Genomic DNA, 19271 nt, shown 5'->3' with positions numbered 1-19271 from the left:
CTCTATTTTGAAAGCTAGAATTCTCATGACTGTTCTCTCAAGTTGCATTATTCAATTAAAAAAAACACTAATCAAGTATCTACTATTAAACTAGGGCTGTGAGAAATCTAAAAGATTTTAAGGGAAAAAATGACCAGGGAATAAAACAGAACTACTGAAATTGAAATTTTAAAGCAATAAACCGTAGTCACAGATCATGGTTGCTTATATGAAAAGAATATATGAGGGGCTGGAGTTGTGGCTCAGTGGTAGAGTGTTTGCCTAGCATGTGTGATGCACTGGGTTCAATCTTCAATACCACATAAAAATAAATCAATAAAATAAAGGTATTGTGTCCATCTACAACTACATATAAATATATATATATATATATATATATACACACACACATATATATGTATACATATATATATATATAAAAGAATATATGAGACTTACATATTGGTATTGGCAGTTGATGTCAGCCATTCACCGGCTAAACCAATGATATCCAATCCAGAGGAAAGCTGGTTGAAAAATCGAGGATGACCTAGAGATAACAGGCAAGCATCAAGGCAAACCCATATTTTTCACTCTATCTTCAAAGCAAAAGGTCTGTCCTACTGTATCACATTGATGAAGTCCCATCACAGTGGTCTTTCTAATTGTGCTACCCAAGGATATTGGAGAAGGGTTGACCCAGTCTATACCAATGTTAATAATAAAGATGCCCCCCAACTTATGGGCTTCTAAAGCATCATGTTTTTAAATATTTTTTAAAAGGTGACTATCATAAAGTGAATCATGCTTTATAATATTTTTATTGAGATTCAGTTGAGTTCCTTTCATATTTTTTAATTAGAGGATGTGGTGGTCTTGATTGTTTTTCACAACTTTTTCAAGTTATAATTCAACATCCCAAGGATCTTAATTCCTAAATCAAACTTTGGTATGGGAGAAGAGGCTTTAGGCCTTAAAAAGGGTTCTTAGCTCTTGGATTAAACCAAGGTTGGGGGAAGTATCTACTGATGCTGACACTAAGGTCATCCCATCATTCTTTGAGTGGCTGTGACAAACATGACATCAAGTGCTGATGTATTTTGCCCTTATATAGCCAGGTGCCTGTTAACTAACTTGATTGCAGAGCTGACCTAGCATCTCCTTTGTGAAATAGGAAGATACAGTCTTCCTTTACTTATTGGGCTGCTGGTGCAGTAATTGTTATTGCTACTCAACTCTGAAGCCCTGTGCAACTCACACTATGCTTTAATAGCCCTGTCCTCAGAAATTCAGGACTGTGGCCAAATTTTTGCCAACTTGGCATTCACCAAAAATTCAACTCCATATCAGCAGGCGTGGTTCTGCTGTCACAGAGGAGTCAACACAATAGATTATCTAGGGATGTGTGACAGAGAACTGGTGTTAGAAAGTTGCTGACAACTATGTTTCCAGTGGAAATTGCCTTTGCCTGTGAAATAACTGTCAGAGAGTTAGTGTTCAAATATTTCTGGTCTAACTCTCCTCCCTGAAATGGTCTGCTCTTTCCTAGTTGTGAGGGGGACTCATTCACAACAACTGAACTATGATTTCTTATGTCAGAAGATACCAATCTCTGCATCTCAAGAACCCTCAAAAAATAATACTGATTTTTTGAAAAAATAAAAAATCATAAACAGTAAATGTAGTGTACATATGGGGCCGCATTCCAGATGTTCATGTAGACTCGTCTAAATAGTTTAAGCTATAGCATTTACTCTATTCTGTTCAGTGCCAACAGAATCTATGAGATCTCCTGGAATATAAAGAATTTTGTTGAGCTGGGTGCAGTGGTACACATCTGTAATCCCGGAGGCTGAGGATCAAAGCTAGCCTCAGCAAGTTAGCAAGACCCTGTCTCAAAACTTAAAAAATCAAAAGGACTAGAGATTGTGGCTCAGTGGTTGAGTGCCCCTGGTTTAATTCCCGATACCAAAAAATACTTTTTTTGTTGAAAATAAAATATATATGTACTTAAAATATATATGCAACACTCATTTGAAAACTTTTAAACAACAAATATTAAATGTTATATTAAACAGGACTGAATCATACATACGTACTACCACACTTTATCTGATAATGCATCAAAAGCACACAGCATGGCAGAAGCAAAAGTTGGACAAAGAGAGGCTGATACAGAGTGAAACATTATCTTTTTGCCCATTCAAATATAAAGCACACTGAGTCCCCCCCCACCTTACTTTTAGCAAATAGCTACAATTTTATGCTTCCAAAATTTTCTACCAGAATTTCTATCAAGCAACAACCTAGTTTACATTTCAATTTCCAAATCTCTGTATCCAACGAAAATAACAGATGACAGACAAGACACTGAGCAGCACAGAGCCTAAGATCATGTAGCAGGAAAAAGAAAGGGTTATTTTTCCAAGTAAAGTTTTTCAACATAAAAATTACAAGTGAAAATAAAAGGGATGGAGTAGAAAATCTATTGGTTAGGAGACATATTAACCGACTGCAATGTGAGGGACTTATTTGGATCCCGATTCAAATGAATTAAAGCAAAATAAAAAAAAAATATTTACAACATTGGTGAGACACTTGGAAATTGTGTGTGTGTGTGTGTGTGTGTGTGTTTAGATTAAACAATGACATTGTGGGTTTTTCCCCATAAAAAATGAAGTTTTTGAAGATGAAGAATATCTTGAATCTAATGTATGAAATATGATATGTCAAGAGCTTTGTAATGTTTTGAACAACCAATAAAAAAAAGAATATGTATGGAAGCAATAATACTAAATTGAGGATTTGCTTCCATATAATATAAAAAAGGGGGAAGCAGTGGCAGAGGTACATGTGAAATAAAGTTGTCAGGAGTTGATAATAGTTAAAGCAGGGTGTTGGTACATGGAGTTCATCATATGATTCTACTTTTGCTTAGTTTAAAATATTCCATCATAAGAAGGAAGAAGGAAGAAGAACAACAACAATCATAAAAGAAATGTGGTATATCTATAAATCACCTAAGTAGTTACTGTGAGTGAAGCCTCACTAGTACCTGCATCAGTTCATAGAGAATCTATAGATGCTGGTTCCTTTTCTGAAGCAGTCTTTTGTTAATTTATACAGAAATTTCCAAATGCTTTCATCATCCCTTCACAAAATTAGTATGTTTTAACTATTCATTATTTTGGCTGTTTATGCACTTAAAAAATTTTTTTTTTCACTGTGTGTAGCTACCTGCAAGGTTTACCCTACTGCTTCTGTATTGCCACCTAAATCAAAGACCAGCAACCTGTAGCTGTTTATGATATGGCAGCAACAGTATACCTTAGCGAGGGCCAACTCCCTGAGATGCAACGGAAAGCTTTACATTGCTAGGAAGATTATGAATTCTGTAAATGCGTACCTGCTTCCAGGGCAACAGAAATGGATGGCTGCAGACTAAATACCTAAATGGATTCATATGTTGTACTAATGACTGCTTTCTCTGAGCATCTTCAGTTTTTGAGATGATATGATGTGCTATCATGATGAAATTATGTATTTTTCTTTTCTGTTTATTAATGATAAAAATATGTAGTCCTCATTTCTCTGAGAAAGTATGTATTAAAGTGAATGAACAAAAGAAGAAACAGTGGACCAAAACAAGTCAAGCTAAAACAAACATGGGGAATTCTGACTCATTTTAAATTCAGTCAAATAACACTTCTTGTTCTCCACAGGGCTTGGGTGGCCATCAGACCAAAGTGAGATGCATCTAAATCTATTAGAGTGGTTTTCTTTAACTATTTAACTATCAGACTTTCTACATATAATTGAGTCGGGTTCACTCAGAAGTTATTTAGTGGAATTGGCAGACTTCAAAAGTAATTTGGAATTCCTTATTTTAAAAAGCTTCTTTGGCCCGCCTCATTATTTCATTATAACAGCCCTGCTCTGCTCTATCTCCCCCAACCTCCCCAGTCTTGGTCTTAAATCTCTCTTCTTATGACTAAGAAAGGTGAGAAGGAAAATAAAGGAAAAAGAAAGAGAAAGAAGTAAAAACAAAACAACAACAACAAAAAAGAACAGTGGGCAGCCAGTTGTGGCCTTGGGGGTTTCCCCATGTGGTGGCAAGCGTGCTAAGGACTGCTAATTCCTGAGGATCTGTCTGCCCAAGAACTCAGGCAAGTCAGCTGCAGAGGGGAGAGAGTTACAAGGAAAAAGAAAATGCTGCTTCACTTCTGTGCTAAGAAACAGCTCAGAGGACCAAAATGTCCTTGAACCTGAGGAAATTGGAAAGAAATCACTTTAGCCAGGATTGCCGATTAGAGAGGACCCTGTAAAATGAAAGGGAGGCCAGAGGAGAACCTTGAGGTCTCCTAGTTGGAAACAGAATTTGGAGACTTGGGGAATGTAAAGAGAGGGTGTGTGTGTGTGTGTGTGTGTGTGTGTGTGAGAGAGAGAGAGAGAGAGAGAGAGAGAGAGACTGACTTTTTGGCTATCCAATAAGATGGTGCTGTGGGTTGAATTACATCCCTCAAATTCAAATCCTAATTATATCCCTGCACATTCAAATCCTAATCCCTTGTTTCTGTGAACTGTGACTTTACTTGGAAATAGGGTCTTTGTGAGTGGAATCGTTAAGTGAGGTCATGCTGGATTAGAGTGGGCCCTAATCCAAAGACTGGTGTCCTTTTCAGAAGAGAGAACTTTGGACAGCTGTGCTCAGGAAGAAGGCCATGTGAAGGCAAGGCAGAGACTGGAGCCATGTATCTACAAGTGGAGGAACACCTGTAACACCAGAAGTTGGAGGAAGCAAGGATGGATTTTCTCTGAGAGCTTCAAAGAGATCATGGTTCCACCAACACCTTGATTTTGAACTTTTAGCCTCCAAAACTGTAAGAGAATAAGTTGCTACTGTTTCAAATCACCTAGTTGGTAGTAATTTGTAATGACAGCTCTATGAAACTAATAAAGGGAGGAAAACAGGCCCAAATTCTCCACAGTGTCCGTGACAGGGAAGGTTAGGTAAGATTTATCAGAACAAAACAGGCATGAAAATGGAGGCAGAAAAAATAGGGGAAACTGCTCTCTAGGTCCTGAATAGCCTGAACCTCAAAATGAACTTGACCTATTACCATGTATCTGTATCTTTTTAATTTATTTTTACAAGAAATAATGATGAGGGTTTTTTGGTTTGTTTTTGGTATCGAGGATTGAATCCGGGAGCGCTCAACCACTGAGCACATCCTCAGTCCTTTTTTATATTTTATTTAGAGACAAGGTCTCTCTGAGTTGCTTAAGGCATCACTATGAGGCTGGCTTTGAACTCTCAGTTACGATCCTCCTGCCTCAGCCTACTGAGCCGCTGGTATCAGAGGCATGAGCCACTGTACCCAGCTCAATGATGAGCTTTTGCAAGGGTTAATTTTATGGCCACTGAACACTTTGCCTTTCTTTACCAGGGTGTGTTTCTCCTTCACCAGGAGTTTGCTGTCCTCACAACTGGCCAGGGGACATGGAGGGCATTGCTTCTGTGTGTTCACCTGGCTCTCACCCTTACCTGTGCGAACCCCATACTTCAGGGTGTCTCTGCAGTCAACCAGGATCTGTTCCAGGGACTCCGGGTGGTCAGACAGCTCCAAGTTAAAGCCCTCCATGCCTTCCAGCAACTGGTGTGGGTGATGGAAGTCCAGCACCTTGGTGGAGCGATCGAATGTTTTGCGAACATAGTTGAGGAGTATGTCCACCACTTCGAGTAGGAACTGCACGGTTTGCTCCTCCCCATTCTTAGCTGGAAGCAGATCTGAGAGGGAAAGCCAATGGGTGGTTATCACCTGCCTTGTACCTGGATTCTCTCGATCCAGAGATCCCTAATATCAGCCATGATATCCATGAGGCCCAATTTCATTCCAGGATGTGCATATGCACTGAAGTGACATCCCCAGAGGGAGGCACGTATGCATGTACACAGAAATTTTGCATATACTTTACAGGGGTTCACAGACTTTCTGCTCATCAGACTGCTCGTACATGGACTGTGTGCTTTGAGAAGCAGCGAGCAACCTGCAACTGCAGTTCTCTACCTGAGTCTGAAGGGCACTTGTGAGCAGCATGACCAAAGATATTTCTGATGGGCCCTTGGGGGACCAAGTGTCCCTATACATCTGGTTTGATGTTAATGATGTGCTTGATCTGTTGATGGCAGAGGGTAAAGCCTCTGCTGGTAGAGGATGAGGTCCCTCCTGAAGAGGGTGGCCCTTTGTGCTGTCCTCAGACAGTAAATTAGAACTGAAATTGGGGCCTCAAGAAGGTGATAGAAGGGATTCCTGCTTTTCTCTTGACCTCATCCTTTGGGGCCTAGTCAGGAGGGGAGGGTTGGGGGGGTGGGGAGCTAGCCAGGAAGAATGGTGGGGACCCCCACCGAGGTCAGCCACAGCTCAAAAAGCAGTTTGCACTGTGCCCACTCCTAGATTATCTCTAAGGTTTTAGTCAATGTTCTGGTCTGGCTTCTGTGGCATTCTGGGGAGTAGAAGTGGGTGGCGGTGGATTCATCTTTGAGCCACTTAGGAGACAGTGGTGGAGCATCTCCTGAGAACAAATTTATGGGGGCACAGGAACTGGTAAAGGATCTACAGAAGGACAGTGAGTTTTAGGGTTGTCCTTGGTTATGAGGGCTAATTGAACAACTTCCCATAGGGTGATTATTTTGGGGAGGAGTTGGCAATGTTAGAGGATAAGTATGATTAAGAAAATCACTAGATTCTCTTATATGTAAGATTCCTTTGGATTCTGAGATTTTATGAATCCATATTTGTGTCTGCATGTATCTTTAAAGTTGACTGTTTTATGGACTTCACTAATCTACATTCCAGAATGATGGGCTACCTGGCAGTAGGGACAGAGGGTGTCTGTTATACTCCAATGTTAGAAAAGCAGTTACAAGAGAGTTCACAGACAGTAATGACATTTCTTGGCAAAAGAAGTAAAATTTCATGAAAAAGTTAAGACACCAAGTAAGGAATCAACTGGCTAGTAGTGCTAGAGCTAAGAGCCAGAGGAGGGACCACCTCGAGCAAACAGGTTGGAGAAGTCAGTCTCTGTGCGTCGGAAGCGGGCATCCCGGTCACTGTTTTCACAGGAGATCAGGTTCTTGGAGGACTGCCTCTCCTTAAAGGCGCTCACAAGACGACTCTTCTCTTCCAGGCTATTGGTCCTCTGCAAGAATCCTAAGGTATAAGAAGCTGGGTCAGAGAAATTAGAAACTACCTAGCCACTCTGGACCAGGTCCCCTCTTCAAGCAGGACTCTCACTTCTGCTAAGAAGAAAAGCTGAGTATCTGTGTTTTATATATAGTGGTTCTGGCATGGCTAGCCTTGAGGCAGGAGGGAGGGCAGGGATGGGGCAATGCCAAGTGCCATCAGTGGCAAAGACCCAGTCATGCAAGAGAGAAAATAGTAAGTGAGGCTCAGGCTTCTCTCTGAACGTGACAGTGAACTCAGAGCTAAGTCAACTGGACAGCTTCCACTCCAGTAACCAGCCTCAGGATGGGGGTGTTGAAGGAAAGGACCCAATCAGACAGGATGTTGCCAGCCTCAGGTTTACAGGCAACCAGAGGAAGGAGAAGAGAGAAGAGGAAGGGAGAGGACTACAGGGGAAGAGGGTGAGATCCAGCAGAGACAAGAGGAGGGATGAGGACAGCAGAGGGAGGAGGGTGAGAGCAGCAGAGGGAGGAGGGTGAAAGCAGCAGAGGGAGGAGGAGCGGGAAGGACAGCAGAAGGAGGAGCGTGAGGACATCAGAGGGAGGAGGAGGAATGAGGACAGCAGAGGGAGGAGGGTGAGATCCTGAGGATCATGGAAGATGCTTTCCTCTGATGCCAGGGAACCCTCACCGGACTGAATATCAGTGTCATTTTTCTGCAGTTCAGCTTTTCCTGTGCTACCCACTCTGTGTTAAAGGTTTTGTAGAAAGATAAGAACATTTAAAATCTTATGGGCCTTGGCATTTAATTTGTAAGTGTGTACAAGGCACCTGTTGTGGAAGAGCAGTTTGGGATGCATTTAGGGTGGGAACTGATGAAGACTGTAGACAGGGGCTTACAGTCTAGCAGATGACAACTAATGTTGTGATGGAGATAGAAAGCATCTGAGAACTCCACAGAGAGCTCTGGGCCCAGTGTGGATTCATAGCCCCTCACTTCTTTCCCTAGAGGCAGGAGAATATCTCCCACCTGATGTGGGCAGAGCAAACGATAGCAACAGCAAAGGGGAAACAGGGTTGAGTCAAAAAGGCTCTGACAACCTGGAGTATGCTTCCCTCAGCTGCCCTCCAGGGCTCCCGCCTATAAGCCCCATCTTTCCCCCAGCATCTCCTATCCCAGTACAGCCTCAGCCTGAGCCCATGAGGCATCACACTGAAAAAAGGGAGAAAGTGCTAAGCTTCTTGGTGACACCAAAGCTGTCTTTGTGGATACTAAGATCCTTGGGGAGTTGCAGACATCACAAGACAGGCTTGGAAGAAAGTCCCAGGAGGTGTAAAGGAAGGCAAGTTAATCTGGGAATTCAGCTTCATTTCCCTAGGAAGAGGATTCAATGGTGATGAGTGGAAGAGGGATGGGGAGTGGAGGCCATGGGGATTAGAATCCTCCCCCACACAAGCCTTTCACTGTTCCTAGCACATTTTAAAGTCATTACTAAGCCTCAAAGAACATCAGAAGTGGGAGATACACTGTAATGGTGCTGCTTATGTGGATATGAAGATGGGAGTTGTATCTTTTCCCTCTTCTATTGTACTTTCTTCCTCTTCTAAATCCCCAGTATCCAGATGCAGGTGCCAGCACTCATTTTCTGGGAGGATGCAGGGTCACTTAGTTCTTGAACCCTGACACTGCTTTCCTTGTCCCAGAAAATGACCTTGGAATTTGCAAGAGTAGAGAGACCATATGCCAATGCGGGTGAGGTCCTGTCCAGCTGAAACCCACTCTGCACTCTCAGATCTCTATTGGTCTTTTGACTTACTCCTGGGAAGGCTTAAGTATCCTCATCTCGAAACTCCTTTGGAAACCAGTGACTGGGAGCAGGGCCACAGTTTAGGCTTTTGGATACTGTCTCCAAAGAAGGCTTTCATATGGGCTCATCCAGAGATGTCCTGATGGGGCTGAGTGATGACAATTATGACATAACTTTAAACCTGTTTCCTATTCCTGGACTACACATCTAGGAACCCAAATTTTCTCTAGATTGCATAATTATCTTGTGTAGAGCACACTTACACTGAATTATGATTTGTGTGAAAAACCATTAATAAGCTAATGTAAACTTTTAATGTAGACTGTCCTTTCTTTCACTTTAAGAAGGCATTGTCTTTCTAAAATACTGGGATCCTCAAAAAGGTAAATGCAGGTTTCTCTAGGCCCAAGAGGTCCTGGGAGATCACTGAGATGAAGGGTGATAGGGAGGTGGGGGCTTTGACAACTTCCCTGGCTAGTAAGGAGTCTTGGGAGCAGGGTCCCTGAGACTGGGACAGGCTATCCCCCCTCTCAACTCTGCACTCCATGTGTGGATAATTGTCATGGAACTCTACATTCTGAGAGCAAATAGGAAAGCCAAGGACAGCCAGGGAGCAGTTGTGTTTCTGCAGGTCATAGCTGGCTTGCCTTAAAGGGAGAAGAGTGAGGTCCTGTAAGGACTCTGTCTTTGGGCTGTGAGCTTGGGTGGGGTGGGGTGTTCTTGCTTTTGGTTCCCCACTCCTGCTCCCAACCCTTGGGGAAAGGGGAGGGCAGGGAGCTGTGTGGAACCAGAGAGCACTTGGCTTCCTCCAGTTGTTTCCAAGTGGAGCCCCAAGCTGTGCACAGCATAAGGATTCATGGCCAACAGGCCATGTAGGGGCTTAAGCCCAGAACATTCTCTGCTCACCAAGCTGTTGGCATAGAATTACTTTTGCTTAGAGGAAGGGGCTCTTCTGACTTTTTTATGGGCTAACAGCACACTGCCAGATCTCCTCCCACTTCTTTTCAAGAGAAACCAGAAACACAGAATACTTGAGGTCTCTCTATTTTTAAAAGTTGGGGACTAATACATAATTAAACACACTGTGTGGACTAAATAAAATGGCTCAGGGGCTCTAATTGGCAGCAAGTTTGGGATCTCTGTATAAAATAATGATGGAAGCCCAAGGACACACTGGAAATTTAGCAGAACCCAGGGCCAGAACTCAGGGATCCCGGAGACTCATTTTATTTAGGTCACACCACCAGGCCTGGAGCCACTTTCCAATTATTGGCAAGACCCTGGGTTACTTCTGATTACTCTCCCATGGGGATTCTGCTTCCAGAGCTAAGGGCACTATCAGTAGCACCCAGAACCTTCCTTACAGCTTCATTCCCAGGTTAAGGGGAAGGAGGACAAGAGAGTAGGCGGGGGGGGGGGGGGGGGGGGGGGGCTGAATCTTAGCCAGGACTGAAGGTGTAATGGAGGTCACCCAGGGTAAAGGGTAGAGAAGAAAATGGGATGAGGGCCACTAGTACCTCTGCTGTCTAAAGGTGAAAAGTCAAACTAATCTTAGTATCAGATTAAGAGGGCACCCTCTGGTATATGAAGGTCTGGGATGAAGGAAATGTGTGGGGACAGGGTAGGAGGTGGGAGACAATAGAGGGTGCTGTGGATCCAGAGCTGATGACTACACTCTGGGGCTGGGGATATGGCTCAGTGCTAGAGAGCTAGCCTAGCAGGTACAAGGCCCTAGGGGTGTGTGTTTTGGGGGCAGCAGGGAGACTGCATTCTGCTTCCACTAGATTAAAAAAGAAAACCAGAGTTTATTTACTGAATGAAAAATAAATTGACCTGGTGCTCTCCCACCCCCCAATCAAACCTAAAGGGGAGTCTTCTAACCTGTGGTCCCCAAAAGCACAGCATTTTAGCAGACGGTAATTTCCTCTCAAGAGACTATTCTGTCTTCTTGCCTACTGACACTCAGATTGCAAGTTTCCAGAAATTAGTGTGAGGGTGGGGTGTGGGGTGGGGTAAGAAACAGGTAAGAAACTCTCTGAGGATGGTAGCCCTCAAATGCTCAAGAGAACTCTTCCTCATGGCACTGGCTGGCATCAGGGAAGGGGAAGTTAATGATAACTTAGGGTCCCCTATTCCTAGACTCAAGGAAGCTTAACTCTATCCAGCCCCTTTACTCTTTCAGGGAATAAGGTATGTCCCCAGAAGGGAGCTTAGAGCTTTTCTTCCCCCCCCCCCCACCACCCGACCAGTAGCGGAAGCAGGGAGTGGGGGTGGGGGCGGTGAGGGCTGCCCTTCTAGTCCCAGCAAGCCCACCAGAACCACAGGAAAGGCAGCCTTCTCCCCGAGCCTACCCCTATCCAGTCCTCGGCCGCCCTAGAGGCCCAGGCTTGCTCGGTTCTGCTTGCCCAGCTGCATGACAATGACGGCTGCAGAAGGCAAGCGTCACCGCCACCGAGGGGACCTGGAGTGAAACGCGCCATTAAGCTTAGAACCGCGGCGTGATGGGGTATGGCAGCAGAGGAGGGGACTATTAATAGAACAAAGCGCTGGACCCTTGGCTGCCCCAACGCGGAGACGCTGCCCTGGCTTCGCCCACCAGCCTCGCGCGCTAGGTAGTGGACCAACCCCCAGGCAGCCCTGAAGCAGGGCTGGATTTTTCCCGGAAAATGACTGGGTCTAGGAATTGAGCTCCCCGTCTACCCCTTAAATGTTGGGCCCCGGGATCTAGGGGACAAGCCCCAGAAACGCAGAGAGGAGAGCGGCGCGGCCAAGCGGGGAAGGATAGCGGTTTTAAAAAGCTGCTAAATAACCCCTCTGTGTTCTCCTAACTGCCACCCTGTTCAGAACCGGGTGCCCAGGGAAGCCGGGAAGATCAGGTCCAGAGAGCACCCACTCGCCCACTGGCTCCTGGGGCCTGATGGGGCTGGCGAGCCGCGAGCCTGCTCTGCCGCTATCTTCGGCGCGCAGCAGCTGACGAATGGCTCTTTAATAAGCCCCTCGTTAATCTTCCCCCGCCTCTCCACCCCCTGCCCGGGGACATCCGTATTTTCTAGCCCGATAAGGCTGGAGAATTTTAGACGGTGAAATGTAGCAAGGAAACCAAGTCCTCATTGTTCAGCCGGAGCCGCTCAGCTGTGTCCCTTCGAACAAATCTCCCTTTTTCCCTTAAAAAAAAAAAATTACATCCCTTGGGCGTTTTCATTCCAGACCCCCACTCTCCAGAGAGCAGTTCTTTTTCCTCTCCAGCTTCTGGATCTATTTTGTCAGACAACACCCTCTTCTCCCTGCCTGTGGGCTCTTGTCCTCTCCGGTCCCTTCCTTCCTCGCCTTCAAGGATATGCCCTGCAAACACTCGAGCCTGCGCTTCTGGCACCTCCGCTAGGGAGGCCACCGAGAGCTGCAAGCCATCCTTTCCCTTAGCCTCCGAGCCCCAAAGAACGAAATAATCCATTATGACATCTCTGGGCACGAACTTCAAGTTGGAAATGCCACCTTCAATGCTCCCAGGCCCTGGGGTGATTGGTGAAGGGGGACGGGCAATGATAACGGGGAGGGGTACTTTTCAGCGGCAGCTTTAGGCACATGCTGCGCCCTTTGGTCTGCTCTCCAAGAAAGCCGGGTCAGTTCACCTTTTCTAGAAGACCTTCCAGACTCTTGGGCATAGTGCACCCACCCGGCGGGCGAGCCCGGCGCAGGGCGCAGGGCTGGGAGAGCGAGGTTGCCGCGTGGGGGCGCTGTGTTCCGTTTTCCTCGTCTACTCCTGGGCTCTCAGCGTTCCTTCTAGCTGGTCTCCGGGAGCAAGAACCCCAAAGGAAAAGGCCCCTCGGTTTGGGTCAGGGGAGAGAAAAGGAGGGCCAGGACCTCGAAAAGAGTGTCCTCACTGGATGTCGGGGCTGTAATTACATTAGATAAGGAGACCTAGGGGTCAGGATCCCCTCCGCGTGCATCTGATTCTTCCAAACCTACAAAGCCCGCGCGCCAAGCTCCCCGCCGGTTCTGCCAAGCTTCCACCGGCCCTTTCGCTTACCGCAGATCTTCAGTCCCAGTTTTCTGGTGCATCCATGGGCCACGCCGCACCAGGTGTCGTAGGCTAGGACAAGAGAGAGCAACAGGGGTGTGATTAGGCAGGCTTGGACCGCCAGAACCTGGGTAGAGAGCAAAGTTTTTTTCGCGGGGGGAGGGGAAGGTCTTCAACGTCCTGGTTAAAAGCTCTTTTCTGAAAGGTACTAGAAACCAGATCTGTGGGCATGCCCTCCAGAATCCTAATCACACTCACTTCCTCTTCTTGGCTTCAGATACACAACAGTGTCTCTGAAAGGCGGGGTTCGAGGATCCCCAAGAGATCCACACCCGACAGCCGCCAAGATTGGGTCGGATGGGGTGAAGGCTGACCCCCCATGTGCAAAGTGCCAGACCCCACCTCTCGAGTTGCCCAGCACCCAAAGGCCTAGTCCTCTGGTCTCGGCCCGCAGACTCGAAGGACGACCACATCAGCACAGAAAGGGAACACAGAAGCATCTGGGACCGAAACATCTCATAATTTCTTGGCGGGTCTCCAGCCTAGTGGCAGCTTAAAATAAACTGGCATGAAATGGGGTCGCGGAAGAGTTCAGGAATTAATTGGGTGAAAAATAGTATTTGACTAGATAATCGGGCCCGCATGGCTGCTCTTCAGTCAGACTGGGGAGTCAGGAAGACAATAATGCGCCTCGGGTCTTCATCCGAGTCCTTCCCACCCCCGACCCTCATTAACCCTACCCTCGGACACCTAGGCTCTGGAGCAAGCGAAGGCTAACGGAATCAGGTACCCTTCCTCTGGGTCTGAACCGCCAACCAAGAGGATCACGGATTTTCCCCCTTCGCTAAGCGGTTCTCAAACCCCTCTGGGTTTACCTGCCTTTGCGGTTAATTTCCATCAAGGAATAAAAAGGCCAGTGCGATGGGGCCAACGCGAAATTCCCTCTGATTCCTCAAAGCAAGGCGCCTCCAATCACTCCCATCCCCCAGCCTACCCCAGCTCGAGCCCCAGCCTCCAGCCAGCGCGAGTGTTGGCTGCGATAAGCAGAGTGACATCCATTAAAATCGAGGCACAACACAGACCTAGTGGGGAGAAGAAATGGCCTGATGTCCGTCCGGGAGACAACGTGTCACGGATGAAATTCCACTTACAGGAGATCGGTTGCAAAGCAAAACCCTAATAATAATATGCGCGAGGCATAAAGAACTATTTCCACCCCATAAAGTGCCTTCATTTTAAACATCATTTCATCTTAACCTTAAAACAATCCTATGACACAGGCAGGTAGAGTGTTGATCTAAGACTCATTTGACAAAGAAAAACATTGCAGCTCAGAGAGGGGTAGTGAGTTTTCCAAGGTCATTACGTGGGAGGTTGGATTTCAAATACATTGTTGCCTTTCAGAATTGAAAGCAAAATAGGTGGAGAGGGAAAGCAGGAGCTAGAGAGCCCCTTTGCTGTAGCAGAAGTGGGGAAGACCAAGTGCTTGAGGACAAGGAGGGTTCCAGGCCTGGCCAGGGGTTGCTGGAGTGAGAGGGTAAGACAGGTTGCACAGGTGGAGAGAGGACACCTCCCAGGAGACCTTGAAGGGCCAGAGAAGTGGAGCCAGCTGGGTGCCAGGGTGTGTCTGAAAGAGGATGAAAGTGGAGTGTGCCTGCCAGAACAGCCTAGGATTCTGACACAGCTAGATTATAAGTAGGGAAGATTACTGGGACAGGAGCTTTTTGCTCTTCCTAGGCAGCGTCTTTGGCTCTCTTGCCTCCACTACAGTGGCTTTCAGGGATGCCAGGCCATATGTGGACTCAGGCCATCATTTCTGCTGGGTCGTGCACCAGGAGCTGGGTGCAGTGACCATCTGATGGGAAGTAGGGGCAGGGACATGGGGGTGGATGAATTCAAGGGCTTCCTTAACCTGCTGGATAGAAAGGGGGGAAGGGGGAAGACCAATAAAGACATCTATCAAGGCCAAAGCAACAGACAAAAGGCCCTGAGCCTCGCCTTCCTCTGGGCCTGCTTTGGTCAGCTCTGCTATCTCTGCCTGGCTCACGTGCCATCAGGGCTGGCGGCTCTCCCAAGCCCCTCTTTGTTGTGTGGGTAATTGTAGCCTGCCTGGGTGGTGGGAAGAGGAAACTGGAACATCGCCTGAGGACTCAAAACAAGGCCTCCAGCCCAGGAGCCAGAGTGAGTGCCAAAGGGTCCTTGGAGAGGGTCTTTGCTTTCCCAATAACACCTCCCACCTTTCTTGAGGACAATTATTTTCTCAAGCTTATAGAAAGTGCCATTAAAGCTCAGCAATAAGTACTCCTAACCACATTGTCCTCCCTGAGCCTCTTCTGAATAGAAATTCTGGGGGTGATTCTGGGGTGTCTGAAGCTGAAAAATTTGGGAGGGTGGGTGGGATGAGGAGACACTTCACTCTAATTTGGAAAAAAGATAAACAACCCCTCATTCCCATGCCTTCACAGAGAGGAAGAAAATCTGAATTACAGAAAGATTCTGCAAATGTTTGAGGAACTGGTAGGATTTAGGAAAGGGACACATAAATCCCACTCCTTTTAATCTGTTCCCCTTTTCTAACATTTGTCACCTGCTGACAAATTATGTCCCCTGGGAGAAAGGAGAGAGGTGTTCTCGGTTCCCACCCTGGAAAACCTTTTTGCTTCCTCCATTTCCGCACCTCTTGCCACTCAGAATGTTGCTCAACATCCGCCCCCCACCCTTTTTTGTCTCAGAGATGTAATTAAGTGTAGGAAATGTCCAGGCTCAGTCTCAAAACAGTTTTATGCACCTTTCCCGCCCCTGGCTTCTCCCTCACTGTCAATAGCTCGACGCAAATTTGGAGCAATTAGGGACCCTGAGTTTTCTAAAAGCTGCAATTAACGTCGAAATTTCCGCTGATTATAGACTTTGAGCACAGCGTAGGGGGAAAGGAGGAGGAGGAGGTCAGATCTTAGCTTAACGAAAGCCAGAGACAGAAAACTCTATTCCCAATAGGACGCTGGCTCCTCACACTGCCCTCTGCTCTGACCCTTGTAGTCCCACCAAGCAAAGAAGCCACACCACACAACAAAAACAGCACTCTCCTGAGCGCCCCTAGCCCAATGAGAAGCCCCTAACAATCGCCGCCGCTAGAACCCTGAGGGGTTTTCGCTCTTGGATGCTCTGGGGGTAACCTAGCTTCCCTGACAGTCAAATGACCTCTGGCAGGAACCTGGGCCAGAGCCCCATTTATTTCCCAGCCTCCATCATCTCCGAGCTCCCCTTTCCCTTTCCGCCAGAGCAGTCTGCCGACGTCCCAGCGCCCCCCATCTTCCCTGCAGTCCATTTGATAGGAAATTGGGGCAGGACCTACTTGTGGGGCGCAGGTTGGTGGTATTGGGATCCGCTCCTGCATTTGAGGAGGTTGAGGACGAAGAAGGAGTCGAAGACGCCATAAGCTCTACTGTCCGGGGTCCTCGGTGTGCTGGGCGCGAGAACAGGCTGCAAAGACAAGCGAAAGCTGTGTGGCGAGGGCTTTTGGAGTCCTGCGTAGCGGAGGCGACAGAGAGGCCAGAGTGGGGTGTGTGTGCGTGTGCAGACACTCCCCTTGAAGTCTCGGTGCGGGAGGGAGCGGGGGAGGAAAGGCAGCGAGCTGGCTGGTCAGGGTGAGCGGTTGGTGAGGGGCGGAGGACAAGTGAGCGCTAGCTCAGGGACTCCGGCGCAGGCAACGCAGCCCTGGGCGGCTCTCCAGTCTGGCTGCGCAGCCGGGCGACCTGGAGTGCAGCTCAGAAACAAGGGGGGACCAAGGCCAGTACAGGACGCGGGGGTGTGAGGGACTGGGCTAGGAGCACAAGGGAGCGCTCAGTGAAAGATTTTTCAGTCAAGCCGCGACAAGCCCCATTGGGCTCTCGGCAGCCGACGTGCTGGAAGGCGGGGGGTGGGGAGGCACGGGGCGGGCACGTCTGGTTCGGTGTCTGGTTCCCGTTGTTGTGTCTGGCTAATTCCCTGGAAAGAAGGAGAGGCTAACTGCTCCGGAGACCCGGGACTTTGGTGAGATAAGGTGAGAGGAAAACAATGTTCATATCTTGACGTTTCTCCCTCGGACGTGACCGGGTGAGAAACAGAGTCACCTTGCACTCCAATCATCCAGAAAGCAGCGGGTCGGAACCTCGCTTGCTCGTCTGTTTCTTGTTCTACCCGGTTTTGAGCCATCTTGAAGCCTAGGGCGAGGCTCTGTCCCAGTTTCTGTGCATCTCCGCTACCTAACCCCCCCCCAGAGTTCGCCGTACAGAACCCGAGAGGGTGGGGGAAACGAACGTCACCCGGGAAACGAACTTGCGCCTAAAGTGCAAGAGGCGACGGACAAAGATCAGTACCTGGCGTCCCCGCCCGGTGCTCCGCGCCGGCACGATGGTGTCCAAAGGCTCCGGGACCGAGAGAATGCGGGCTGATCTGGATAGATCAAAGATCCCCGAGAGAAGAGCCCATCAACTACTGCCTCCACACCCTTTTTTCCCTGCCCTACACAGCCCCGCGCGCGCGCGCTTTCACAGCAACGCGGGCGCAGGTGGAACGCTGCTGCTGGGGAAGTAACAGGTTATTGCTTCTAGGCGCACCTTCCGTTGTTGCTATCTAGGCGCCCTTTGAAAAGACGGGCGCTCGCAGTCTGAACGCACAAGGGAAAATCGCTCTCCTTCTACTTCAGCGCGAACCTAAGCCTCTGTGCCACCTTGGGGCACAAAACGGCGGGATAGGAAGAGTGCGCAAGGCAGAAGTCCTTGCGCCTCGCACTAGCGGAGAACACGGACTGGAGTGGATGGGAAGCACTCGGCTCTGGAAGGTGGGTGGGTGGTGGGCGCAGTGGGTAGAGGTTGACGAGAAGCTGAGGGCCGAGAGAACCCAGCTGAACAGCGGAAGCTGGGCACTGGGAAGTCTCAGTGGTTGCGCGTTTACCTACCTGGGCTCCAGCGACTGCTAGCCGGACACTCCCGCTGTTCCTCTGCGCAGCGTGTAAGGATCCACCAGGCTTCGCTTGGCTCTGCTACAGGCGTATGTGTCCGGCGTCACCTCCAGCTGCTAACTCGCCTTCGCTACGCTTGTCCGGCACGCGAGCGCCTGGAGGAGAAGAGAGAGACCCGGAGAGGTGGCTGCTTGGCTTCGGGGGAGGCGGGGGCGGAGTGGGGAGGCGGGGACCCGCTCCGCGGGGGAATCACGAGGCTGCTGCTCGCGGGGGCAGCTCGTCGGTGGAGCAGCGGGGCTCCTTTGCAGGTGCCTGATCGCCTCTGGAGCTTTATAGGGCGATTATAAATCCAGCTCACGATTTTGCACCGAGAAAGAAAAAAAAGGTCCTATGAGTAATCCAGAACGTACTCAGCACGCTCTATTTTTTGAAATAGGCAGTGAGAGAGGAGGGAAAAGATAATTCCTACGAAGATTTCTTCCTCACTGAGCGTTCCTTCTTTACTCCCTTCCTCCCCCACCCCTTATATCTTAGAAGAGACTAGGGCAGTGGATTTTCCCCAATCTCTTTCCGCGTGATTCCCCCGGATCCGAGGTCCCAAAACGCTTCCTCGAGCGAAATCGCTCTGGGTTGGGTGTCCTTACTGGCTCTCTGCTGTGCCAGGTTTTGCTGTAAAGACAGAGATAAAGGGGACCACTCAGACCATGGAGGAGTCTCCATCTCATTCCAGTTTCCTAATTCAGCTTGAGGCATCCCCAAATTACCTCATCTGAGTATAGCTACCTGGTGCCACCGGTAGGAAAAGGGTCCCATTTCCCATTCTGTATACGCTCACTTCCTTGGCGAAGGGAAAAGAAGTCCTCCTGATTGATCATGTCTGAAGGTTAATAACACGCACGAGTGCCGCTCCACACGCTTGGGGAACCCCAGCACAGAGGTGGCCTGGGAGGGGTGGGCCGACCCTCCTTGCTATGGCCCATCCCCTTATTTCCTTTCGATTTCACGCGCTTAACAGGTTCTCCCTTTGCAGTATTTAAGCACCTTTAATGACTTGGCTACGTAGGGTCAAGTCCCTCACCATAAAAAGGCGTTGACGGTAAAATTCCCACCAGAGGGCGCCAAACGTCCGGAGACAGAGAGTCCCCGCGCTCTTCTGGCCTTTCCTCCCGCGCCCCAACCAACACCTGGAGAGGCGACCAAGCTCTGTAACTCTGCCTCTTCAAACCTTCTCTTAGCCACTCTCCTCGTTAGTTTACTTTCTCCTCTTTCTTATCACTCACTTTATTTTTCTTTAGGAAAAAACAAAGTTGATATTTGTCCTTGTCTCGGTGTCACCGTGTATAC

The 19271-nt window shown here is 48.2% G+C and overlaps 1 protein-coding gene across 4 annotated transcripts in view; it reads right to left on the bottom strand.

Moving 5' to 3' along the window:
* Nucleotides 1-18852, bottom strand: part of Gad1 (glutamate decarboxylase 1) — a 40497-nt gene extending 21645 nt beyond the window's left edge. Inside the window, exons 1-7 of one of the 4 annotated variants that reach the window (XM_048812456.1) lie at nt 18711-18852; nt 17925-18082; nt 16341-16468; nt 12998-13060; nt 7032-7190; nt 5525-5767; nt 439-529 (exon numbers count right to left, since the gene is read on the bottom strand). In XM_048812456.1, the coding sequence (XP_048668413.1) occupies nt 439-529; nt 5525-5767; nt 7032-7190; nt 12998-13060; nt 16341-16422 (638 nt within the window). In that variant the 5' untranslated portion in view covers nt 16423-16468; nt 17925-18082; nt 18711-18852. Of the gene's footprint in view, nt 1-438; nt 530-5524; nt 5768-7031; nt 7191-12997; nt 13061-16340; nt 16469-17343; nt 17420-17924; nt 18246-18710 lie in introns of those variants that run through there. The other 3 variants (XM_048812455.1, XM_048812457.1, XM_015479305.2) reach the window with 3 other exon arrangements.
* Between the last annotated feature and the right edge of the window lie 419 nt (nt 18853-19271).

This window comes from Marmota marmota, unplaced genomic scaffold (genome assembly GCF_001458135.2).
Source record: "Marmota marmota marmota unplaced genomic scaffold, marMar, whole genome shotgun sequence".
In the NCBI taxonomy this organism is placed as follows: Eukaryota; Metazoa; Chordata; class Mammalia; order Rodentia; family Sciuridae; genus Marmota; species Marmota marmota.
Note: the sequence above shows the minus strand (reverse complement) of the source record. Positions and strands in the feature narration are given on the sequence as shown.